Source organism: Trichoderma evansii (genome assembly GCF_050947405.1).
Source record: "Trichoderma evansii strain SZMC 28006 chromosome Unknown GGI43scaffold_12, whole genome shotgun sequence".
In the NCBI taxonomy this organism is placed as follows: Eukaryota; Fungi; Ascomycota; class Sordariomycetes; order Hypocreales; family Hypocreaceae; genus Trichoderma; species Trichoderma evansii.
The window spans coordinates 147,137-157,913 of record NW_028145194.1 but is presented as its reverse complement, the minus strand read 5'-3'; the positions used below and the strand labels follow the sequence as shown (position 1 = coordinate 157,913).

At 49.6% G+C, this 10,777-nt stretch overlaps 2 protein-coding genes across 2 annotated transcripts; both read left to right on the top strand.

Moving 5' to 3' along the window:
• Positions 1–4,742: 4,742 nt before the first annotated feature.
• Positions 4,743–7,708, top strand: GGI43DRAFT_67949 (putative peptidase family-domain-containing protein). The gene is made up of 4 exons (XM_083210145.1): positions 4,743–5,212; positions 5,373–7,098; positions 7,170–7,296; positions 7,355–7,708. The coding sequence occupies exons 1-4, from the start codon at positions 4,847–4,849 to the stop codon at positions 7,449–7,451; spliced, it is 2,316 nt and encodes a 771-aa protein (XP_083059731.1). The 5' UTR covers positions 4,743–4,846; the 3' UTR covers positions 7,452–7,708.
• A 1,516-nt stretch (positions 7,709–9,224) lies between these two features.
• Positions 9,225–10,757, top strand: GGI43DRAFT_68035 (CDP-diacylglycerol-serine O-phosphatidyltransferase). The gene is made up of 4 exons (XM_083210146.1): positions 9,225–9,413; positions 9,520–9,615; positions 9,706–9,899; positions 9,989–10,757. Exons 1-4 carry the CDS (start codon positions 9,347–9,349, stop codon positions 10,355–10,357), a joined length of 726 nt encoding a protein of 241 aa, XP_083059730.1. The 5' UTR covers positions 9,225–9,346; the 3' UTR covers positions 10,358–10,757.
• The last annotated feature ends 20 nt before the right edge of the window (positions 10,758–10,777 follow it).

Here is a 10,777-nt window from a genome sequence, read left to right as displayed (position 1 = left end):
CAGGCAAAGTGTGTGTGCGTGAAGGTGGAAAGGTTGTGGAGCGTGAAAAGAGCGGCTCTGTGGCTTAGGGAAGAGGGAGGTAGCAGCAGCGAGCACCAGGCGCTTGGGGGGGTTTGAGCGGCTGCGGAGCCTAGCCAACCAGTGAGTCGGTACAGGCGGCCCCTAGAAAGGCCAGCTAGGCTGCCGCGGGCATTACCCAGCTGGTGCTAAGCTGGCGCTATGGAGGGTTGGGTAAGGTGCTGACTGCCCTGGGCTTTAGTGCACGGCCAGCGCATCGAGCGGCGGTGTCTGTTGCTTGTTTGAGAGAGGTTGCCAACGGAATACGTAGGTTGGTAATTTACTAGAAGTAGTATAACCATCTTAGTTATAATTTGTAATTTACTTTTCCTGTGACCAGGAAATGGTATATTGCTACGCCGATTAGCCATCGAGGGGAGAAGAGAGGCAGAGGAGAAGAGGCAGTTTACGAGAGACAGAGACGCTGCAAGTCTGGCCCTTCCGCTGTCGCTAAAAGTGACACTTCATCTGCTTCTCTGAGACATCCCATATAGAGCGGGTCTGCGATGGAGATGCGGCCGTTGCTGCAGTTTCGAGACATGTGGATTTTTTCCCCTTCTTTTTCCTGCCTTTCTTCCCTTGAATCAGACTCAGGCACTTGGCATGTGGCATGTGGTTCCGAGTCCATTGAACAAATTACTCGCATTCCTCTATAGTAGCAGTCTTACGGGCTCTTGACATGCATTGGGCAACGATGGGGCCATGAGCTGAGCTCTGACCTGCTCCTGGTTGGTCCAATGGCCCTGGCCAGCCATTCGATATACAGTATTATTATGCGACAGCTGAGCTGTTTGCGCTCTCCGCAGTATCAGATAGGAAGAGAGGCAAAATGATTACCCAGGCTCGCCATTATATGGAGCATTCTCAAAGTATAGCTGGAATTGAGAGATTTATAAGTTTGCGTGACTGTGATGCCCATCTCACAAAGAAGAGTAAGTGGAAAGAAGAATACGAAAGAAAAGAAAAGAACTTTGCCCTGACATAACGGTCGGTGACGACACACCCCATCTCCATCACATTTCATAATCACTGGCGTCCAAAAAGGAGAGATATCGTGCATATGTAGTCACGGCGACGCCCCTCTTGGATCCTCAGGGCGGAACACTAGAACTACATAGGCCTACTATTTTTGCGTTCTGGGCGTTTGGGCAGGGGTCTGCAAGTATAGATATCCGGGATAATTTTTTTTTCGACTCAAGGAAATATTGGATGGCGGTGTTGCGTACCATGCTATGCTCTTTGTTTCCCAACTATCGAAAAAGAGCTCAAGAAACGAGAAGAGCTATTCAGAGCTGATGCGGAGTAGCTACCTCGCAATGCGATCGATTACTACCCCTGGTCATTTTCTTGTTCTAAGGTTCTAAGTCAGCAGTAGTCCCATCAGATATGGCAAGGCGTATAATAAACTTGAGCGTAGGGGAAAGGCTTTGAACGGATGGACATAGATAGGCCCATGGATCCTTTTTCTTCTCCGCGTATTGAATAAAAAGAAGGAAAAAAGAAAAGCTTTTCAGATCGTCTCTGCATGCGGACTGCATGAAATGTGGCTGGTTGATCCGCAATTTCACAAGGGAATAAAGCAAAGAGGCTGGCGTGACGTCCAGATTGAGATGGCACAGTTGAAACGTTAGGCAGGCTCCATTGGGGCTAATCGCTCGCCTACAGTCGAGATCTGTCTAAGTTTGAGACCAGCACTGATTTAGGCGAGCGTGATGCCACAGGAACTCTATAGCACTGAGCTAGACGGTAAAGGGAGCCATGTGATGAGGTGAGATGGGATGCATGGCATGATCTGATAGAAGAAGAAAAAAGCTTTTCTCTGGCCGAGTCAGGTGCCTCATTTTCATCTTTGGATCAGTGCCTGAGGACAGGAATGCAAAAGGCGCTGCGTGCCTTGAAGTTTAGCGCCGACCTGTTAGTAGAGCAACTGGAGTCTCTAACGATTCCGTATCACGCTACCTTGGGACAATCGTGGATCTGTTTCTGCAGGCACTTTAAGCTAGCGGCTCCAATCGGCGATCAGGAGGTGGTTTTTGACTGGCTGTGGCTGGGCAGCGTGAAACTGGGACCGAGGCTGAAAGAGCCCGCGTGCTAAAGAGAGAGCCTCGACGTTGGAAGAGAAAGGAAGAGATTGAGAAGGGAGCCTTGAGGATCGGATGGTGGGGCCTGCGATAGGACAGGCGGGGTGATTGTAGAGAGAAGATAGAAGCGTAAAGAGAAGATCAACTTGAGATAGAGGCGTTGCTAATTTGCCTATTTCCCACTCCGTATAAAGTGCGTAGCACGGAGTAGAATTTATCCTAATCCTGCTGCTACTGGGTGGCTGTTTGCCCTGGCCAAGGACGTTTACCCCAATGCGGCTCTGATGCGCACCATCTCCAGCGCAGATGCGACCTCGGATTTTGCAGTACGAGAAAGCCATATTGCCTGCATGAAGCCGCTGCCTCTAATGACGCCACGCATACGAAGTCTCTGGAGACAGCTTTTGTGGCGATCGCGAGCTTCGTTCATGTTCCGCTCTTGGCGGTAGCGTTTAAATAGTCGCCTCGTCTCTCTCGGCCAAGCCGCGCCGGTTGAGTGGCAGGGAATTGCTCGCTCGCTAAAGTGGACAGAGGCATGGATGTGCACCAGATAGCGAGAAATAACCAAGGCAGAGTGCTAGCCAAGCTCTGTCCAGGATGCGCCCAGCACTCTCCGTATTTTCGTATCGCACCCATATTAACTCAGTATCTCTTCCTATATACTTCCCAAGCTCGAGGCGCCAAGAGAAAGCCAAGGGCCAAGAGCCGAGAGTCGGGAGCCGAGAGGTCAAGGTGCTGTTGGTGACGACTTCATTTCATCTCTTATCTCTGCGGCCACGCTGTTCATTGCTCTCCACATCGCCGTTGCAACACACCTGGCAACTGGTCTTTGATAGTGGCCCCCCTATTACTACCCGTGCACTTTGTACGGGGTATTTGCCCATTGTCGGTTCTCCCTGTGCTGCCACATGCACGCATGCCCCGATTTGCTTCGAGAATCCAGAACCGGCAAATCCCAAGATTGAAAACGGCGGGGGTTGGCGCCAGAAGCCGTAAGCCGAGCCGATTTAGCCACACAGCCACGCAACAGTTGCTTCTTGAAGGTTTGGATCTACGCAGGATGCTGGGGAAGCAGTTTTGGTGATTGGCGCAAGTTGTATGGATATTGCCTGTTGTCTCCCTTCAGCCACCTTTTTTCATTCAAAGTTACCTCGGCCAGTGACAGCAGTCAATTGAACTCTTTTGCAGGGACTCGAGATCTCGTCAACCACGGGAGATGAACTTGAAAAAAGACAGGGAAGAGTATATGTAGTTGCTATTATTAGCATGCAGGTTCGAGAAATGAAAGGTGCGGCTAATTCTTCGCCATGGCGGCTGGTGCCTGCAAGATGTAAGATCTGCTCCCCCCAAGGCGCCGAACAGCACGGTACAGCACACCCTCTCAGTAAAAAGCCCGCTGCAGAAAACCTCGTTCGACATTAATAGCCGCTGCAGCTTACCAGCGCTAGCGACGTTTTTGCACTTGAACCTTCGCTATCAAGTTACAGCGTGCCTCTACTGGCGTGCCACGGCACTTGAATCCGAATTGGCCAATCCTCTAATAGCACCGCATCCTCTGCTCCCCACTGTGCATTGATGGCGGGCTCTAGCAGCTTGGTCACCATCCCAGACCCGTCAAAAAGCTCAAGGTTTCAAACGAAAATGGGTCGCGCAAGCCCGCTGCGACGTCATCGATACGGCTGTAACCTCCCGTGCAATTTGGCCGAGATGCTCGCTTTTGGCCCTGCCTGCAGCCCGGCGGATACGGGGGCAGGAGGATTGCTCCGCACGGCAGCCATGCTACGTAACAGCCTTGCAAGTGGTGAATGAGCTGTAATAATGAATAATGCGGTTGTGGCTCGGGGCGTGTCTGGAGAGCCAAGGTAGGGGAGCTTCTCCTGGTCCTTCTCCTGACCATCTCGTCCAGGTCCCTTTTTTACTTTGGTTTTTGCCTCCTCCATATTACGACGACTCTCCAGTCTCGAGATAGTGCTGCGCTGCTACTATCGCCCATTGATTGGTGACGCGTGTCTGGCCTGATTGCTGATCTTCCTCAATCGCTCACACAGGCGGGCAGAAAAGCGCCTACCGTCCACTCGCTCGCTCTTACAGATTTGTCCCTGGTCGACGCTGCTGCTGGGCTAATTTTCTCCTGCTTGCCTCTGTTAAAATTGAAATCTTCGACTCGATCTTGCCTGAAAATTTCCATCTTGGGGCCGATCTCACGTTGTCGATTCCCCGGCGCTGGATCAGGCCTGCTCGACTTTACCCCGGGCGCCAGCATCCATCCACCAGCGCACACGTCAGCCACTGTTGCAATTGAGGGACGAACCTCCAACGCCTCTACACTGTAGCATCTGCTTTACCTTTTACTCTCTCTATATCACGGATTACCGCAATCATCACCAGGGGGTATCTGCGAATCACCAACGGTGGTGGACTTGACATTTTTGGCCCACGCAGCTGAACGATCGCGCCGCTAGGCGCAGCCCCTTCATTTTGCTGCGGCTGGGAAATCATTCGCTCAGATATCGATTGCAGCTATTCGGCCACCATTCGTTTGACCAACGTTCTCTATTCTAATCACCCCTAGGAAGCAAGCAAACAAAGAATCAAGCAGCAATTCTCTGCCAAGAACAAAGCATTTCGTCTAGCGTTTCTTGGCGTATATAAATTAAGACACTTTCATCTTCACCTCTGCCTCCACTTCCGCCTCGGACTTGGCAGCCATGGCTCCTACTTTTCTCTCTCTCAAAAGCCTGCGGCGTCAATCAAGGGCAAGCTTCCGAACCGAAGCTTCGACAGATACGTCTAGCGATGGTGCTTTGAGCCACGATACCCAGGATACCACACCTTCAAGCGGCTCGCTAACGCCACCATCCATGGATCATCAATCAGACCCTGCGCTTCACCTGCAGGTCAAGGACGGCAGCGCGACCACCCAGAACCGACCCATGCTGGCACCTGGCGGAAACTCTAGTCGATACAGCGTCTCGGGCATGTCTGGCCTTGGAGCTCCTTCGTCCAGCGGTAGGAGTAGCCTGCCTGTATCCAAATATGCCCCTCGTGTCCAAAATATTACAGAAAATGCTTGGGTATGTGGTGCAATTGCATAGTTTACCCCCCTTTTTCTTCATATAATTCCTCCAGCTATACTAGCCTTGCGTTAGTATAATCTGTTTACCAGAGCTGCTTCTTCTCCATGTGTTTGATATAAGCGTTGTGCCTTTGAAAACGCTAATTTGTTTGGAATAGGTGTATCAAAAAGTTCTTCTATTAAATGGCACGATTGGAGAGGCTATGCAGAATCACCTAGATGGCACCGTCATTATCAGTAGACTTGACGATACATTTCCACCAACCAGCTGGCCCGTGTGGGATTCTCACTTTAAAGCTCTTGTGTATCTACAACCTGGGCCCAACAAGATCCGCCTCGAGTTCTCTAGCCCCAAGCTCGCCAACAGCTCGTCCTCCAACCCTATCCATGTGTCGTATCTCACTCTTCACATGGTGCCTACTTTAAATGCTCCTCCACTGCAACTTGCCATACTGCTGGGCAAAGATTCTCCCGGAACATTCGACGCCACGCCATCGCGCGCTGAAATAGAAGGTAATGGGTTGGAAACTGCTGTCAAGAAATTTCGAATGGCAGCGTACCTCTGGCAGGCTTTCACTGCGGAGCAGATGTGGCGACATAAACTTGGGCGGCGAACGTTTCGATTTGAGGAGGAATGGACGTCTGGCACCGCCAACCACCGCGACAGGGAGAATGGGACTATGAGATCTGAAGCCCGTGTTCACATTATCCGGTCCGACAAGACAGTTGCGGAACTGCAAGATCTCAATAAGGCACAACAGTACGACAAGGCTACGGATAAGAATGCTCTCTTCAATATTGCTACTGAAGAGGTGAAGAAGCATCTGAATCCTCTTCCTGGACAGAAGCAGTACGTTGCAGTTCTCATACTCGATGCCCACTGGGACAAGGATGTCAAAACCATTCGGGCCCACGCCGCACTTGGCGGTGGTAGCGGTGAATTGCAACTGGGCATCTTCGGGTCACACTGCATGCATAGCTACCCTAGTTCTTTTGAAGAGGTAGTGCCAGCATTTACCGATTGCACGCCAACCGATACTGCCCATGTGGCTAACGACTGTAACGAAGCGGGGAGCTCCTGGGAGGCTGCAAACATTGGCATCGGCGCGCATCTTCACGAGGTGGGACACTTATTTGGATGTCCTCACCAGGAAGGAGGAGTCATGCTCAGAGACTATGTTGTTCTCAACCGAAGCTTTGTCTCTCGCGAGGCATACTCCACCAGGACCAAATCCAAGGGAGGATTGGCCCTACAGGCTGATGAGTGCGGCTGGCATCGCCTAGACTGTCTTCGGTTCCGAGCCCATCCCGCTTTCCGGCTGCCCAACGATGCTCCAATGAATCCCGATGAAAGCGTCCAGGCCTTTGCTATTGACGGAGGCAATGTTCTGGTTGTAGCACAAACTGGAATCTCTTTCATTGAAATTTTTGGAGAGGGAGATGACGTATGCCGTGCGTGGATCGAGTATATACCAGACAGCAACAATCCCATCCAGCGGCAAGTGACGTTGATTGATCAAGATCTGCGGGCTCGCTTACCTGATGCCAAGAAAAAGGGGCGCGTAAAGGTGTCCATAAAAACTCATGGCGGAGGATCTCTGGATATCGATGATTTTAAAGCGTTTGCATCAAAAGAATCGTCTGTGAAACTACCTGGTGGAAAAGTGGCTTATCGATGCAAGAGCCTCGGAGAGTCAAAGATGCAAGACAGCGAGCCCCAAGAGGCAATTTTTACTAGCGCTGTGAAGCCGGACAGAATAATGTCCCGTGTTATTGTATACCACGGCTCAGCGTTGGACGGACTGGAATTTATATACGATGATAATTCGACGCAGCTGTTTGGCAAGAGGGGAGGTAAAGAGGGAGGCGACACATTTGAATTTGGTGAGTTTACTTTTACGGCAGCCCAGCAAGAGGACCAGAATTCTCATGCTAACCGCATAAATTTGTGACAGATATACGGCGCGGAGAGTACCTTACTGGTTTTGTTGTGAGAGCTGGCTTTTGGATCGACGGCATCCAGCTCTTGACCAGTCTAGGCAGAAAATCGGCCATGTTTGGAAAAGCTCATGGTGGTTCTGCGTAAGCCTACTCCAACTCGTTTGATTTGGGCGAGAATATGCTAATATTATTGTCACAGGCACACACTGTTACCTCCTCGAGGCTATTCGATCTGCGGCGTTGCTGGCACATGTGGCGCATGGCTTGATGGCTTCTCGATCCTTATCAAGCATTAAGACCGCTCCTTTCTTAACGCAGTAAAGAAACATAATTCCGGCATTTTCAATCTCATTTATGGATTAATCGAGCATTTGGACCTAGCTTGCCTTGGGCGGTTTTTTGGGTTTTCATTCGCAGCACTTGGCAAACGCAAAACTAATTGATGATGGCGAGGATATCCTAGCAAAACTGGCACTTCTACACTGCCCAAAAAACAAGATATTCAGGAAGAGGCACAGATTTGATGATCAACCCGTGCCTGGAGTTTTTGGGTGACTTTTTTTTCTTCTTTTTTCTCTTTCCTTAAATTTGTTATATGTTTCTAGGATTGGGCCAAAGATATCCGCTGGAAAAACAAATCAGCACAAGTTGTGGGACGGCCTGAGTCAAGTAACAAAGGCGTGAGTGCGATGTTTTAGGAGTCTCAGCTGTGAAGCTGGGAGGGAAAAGTGTGTATATTGGTAGTCATTTATAGTATCAACCCATGTCTAATGGCAGACGTTTAATAGAGATTGAATCAAGACCAGAGTATGTGTATATTTGTTTGCCCATTGCATACATATTGCTGTAGAAGGAATTTGCAGATTCTTCCTCTAATTCAGTCTTGTCGGCGTTATATTATAAGCTGTCCAAGTTCTGTGAACCCCTTAATGTTCTGTCAGTTAAGCCAGGGCTGTCAAGGTGTAAGCTGAGACATCTAAAAGATGGTGAAAGTATATGTTAATCCAGCTACTCCGCACAATCTCATCCCTTCTGATCTGACTATAGGGTTCTGTTTTGTTTAGACGGCTTTAATCTAACCACATGTAAGCTTATATGGACCGTTTAACTGTAACATGTCGCTGCTGCATTTCAAATACTAGTACCGAAAGTCCAGCGTTAATGCATCTGCCTAATATTTGAATCACATGTGTGTCTCAAAAGGCATGAAGTAGAGTCTTGAAGACATTGGCCGTGACCATTTCCATGTGACACTACGGGCTCAGCTGTGTGTGAAGTGTGCGAAGCATCACGTGAACACCATATGCCGAGCCGAGTTGGAGAGAGGCTGAGCTGGGCGAGATGCGCTGCGAATCGCTCTTCTGCTTCAGCCCCGAAACAGGGCAAACATTAAAGAGCGATGACGGCATCCCCACCCAACCACTACGTAGTGCAGTGCTCTGCTGTCGGGAACATAAAGCTTGTAGCATGTCATCGTCATCTTACCCAACTGTCACCTTACTAAGGCTGTCCACTCGCCAAGCAGCCGGAGCTGTGCATCAGTCAGTCGCGTAGTGCGTGCATCACTGACATCAGACATTCTGACTACAGGTATCAGCTTGGTGCTGCCATCACAGGTACTACAGTAGGTGCTAAGGAGGTACAGACAAGATACGCGAAATAGTAACAGATATATACAATACCAGTCCCAAGAGCACTGTTACTTCCAGTATATACAGGCACATACAACACTGCGGTAACATGGTAGCTCGGCATTTGGCTGGCGAAAAGAAAGAGAGAGAAAAAGCCACAAGGTAGGTTGGTAGGCTGTGCATTGACGGCACAGCGCCACCCCAAGGGAAAAAGGCAGGTTAAGCTAAAATGTACCTCCCATGTCAAGTGTAATTCAAGCATCTCGTAGCGAGTAACAGCCCCTCGTGTCTTCTTTTTTTCTCTTCCTTGCTTCATTCTCAGACATCATCACCGCTGCCAGTATCTTCACCAAATACTCGCAATCACACGGCTGGGTGTCTTTTTGAAAAGGATTACCATTATTTCTTCCTTTCTTTCCTATCTCCACTTCTACCGAGTTTTTTAGCTCGCGTTTTTATATCTATCCGTCACGACTATTTCCGCATACTAGAACCGAGTCAACGACCGAAAAGCCTCTCTTGTTGAGCTTCGATCCGGACGCATACCGCAGCTATCAACCATGTCAAAACGAACCAGCGGCTCCAATGGCCCTACCTCGAGAGAGTTGTCGCCCCAGAACCAGCCAGGTACGATATTTTCCTAGCTGCGACCCCCGTAGCTGCGATGCATATATTTGTTGGGACAAAGGACAAATCAGATACTAATGGATCTCTCTCTCTTCTCTCTTTACAGCCATTGACAAGCAAAAGACGCTTCTCTCTGCAGACGTGGGCCACTTCTCGCTGGTGCGAGCCATGCACCTCGCAGATCTCATTACTCTTATGAATGGTGGGTTTCCCCTATCCCTTGTTCCTTTGGCGACTTTTGACTGGCGAGACGGACCAAGATGGGCTAACGATGCATGTGATTCTCGCATAGGCTTCTGCGGTGTCATGTCGATATTCACGTCCCTACGCTCCTGCCTGGAACCCGCGAAAAGAGACGATCACCTGTGGTGCGCGCTGACATTCTTGCCATTTGGCTTGTTCTTCGACTTTCTTGATGGCAGGGTGGCTCGATGGAGGAAGAAGAGCAGCTTGATGGGACAAGAGTTGGATTCCCTTGCTGACTTGGTACGTCGCTTCTTTACTACACCTGCTAACCCAGTGTCTATCACTGTCAGCTGAAGCCGAGAGAGATACTAACGTCTCATTTCTTGCAGATTACTTTCGGTGTCGCTCCCGCTATGGTCGCCTTTTCCATTGGCCTTCGAACTTCCGCCGATACTATTGGTCTCACCTTTTTTGTTCTGTGTGGATTGACCAGACTTGCCCGCTTCAACGTTACTGTCGCTGTTTTGCCCAAGGATGCCAGTGGCAAGAGCACATTCTTCGAGGGCACTCCGATTCCGACGTCACTGGGTTTGGACGCCCTCATGGCTTACTGGCTGCAGCAGGGCTGGATCTTGGAGAACGTCCCCTTTGGCACCGTGTTCACTGGTACATCACTCGAATTCCACCCCATCGTGCTCTTGTTCGTCATCCACGGCTGCATGATGACCAGCAAGACGATACGCATACCTAAGCCTTAAATCAGCAACGGGATTGGCCGTCGTGAGCTGTGGCTTTACTTTTTCATACTTGGTCTCACTGGATATTCGGTTGTGACATTATGGGGTTAGAGGGCTTATGGTCTTGTATGGTTATGATCAATGAGTTGGCGCATTACGAAATTGTTCAGACTTGTTCAGTTGGGTAATCATTTGGCGAGCGCCTCGCATAAAGATAAGCATTATACTTTAAGGGATGGGCTTTCCTTGTTTCTTTTTCTTTTCCATTAATCGATTCCCCGTGCGATTGAAGATTTGGACCAATTGGTAGTCTTGAGGAGAATATGGTCTACATGGCCCAGTAACAGAGATTATGATACCCCCCATATAATCTTCTGGTTTCTTGATGTTACCGTAGATGTTTTTGAGTGATTACATATGACGTTTGCCTACACTTGAATT

Coding starts and splice junctions, on each gene's coding strand:
- GGI43DRAFT_67949 (XM_083210145.1), top strand. CDS start 4,847: ATGGCTCCTACTTTTCTCTCTCTCAAAAGCCTGCGGCGTCAATCAAGG. Junction 5,213..5,372: donor ATATTACAGAAAATGCTTGG/GTATGTGGTGCA, acceptor TGTTTGGAATAG/GTGTATCAAAAAGTTCTTCT. Junction 7,099..7,169: donor AGGCGACACATTTGAATTTG/GTGAGTTTACTT, acceptor AATTTGTGACAG/ATATACGGCGCGGAGAGTAC.
- GGI43DRAFT_68035 (XM_083210146.1), top strand. CDS start 9,347: ATGTCAAAACGAACCAGCGGCTCCAATGGCCCTACCTCGAGAGAGTTG. Junction 9,414..9,519: donor GTCGCCCCAGAACCAGCCAG/GTACGATATTTT, acceptor CTCTCTTTACAG/CCATTGACAAGCAAAAGACG. Junction 9,900..9,988: donor TGGATTCCCTTGCTGACTTG/GTACGTCGCTTC, acceptor CATTTCTTGCAG/ATTACTTTCGGTGTCGCTCC.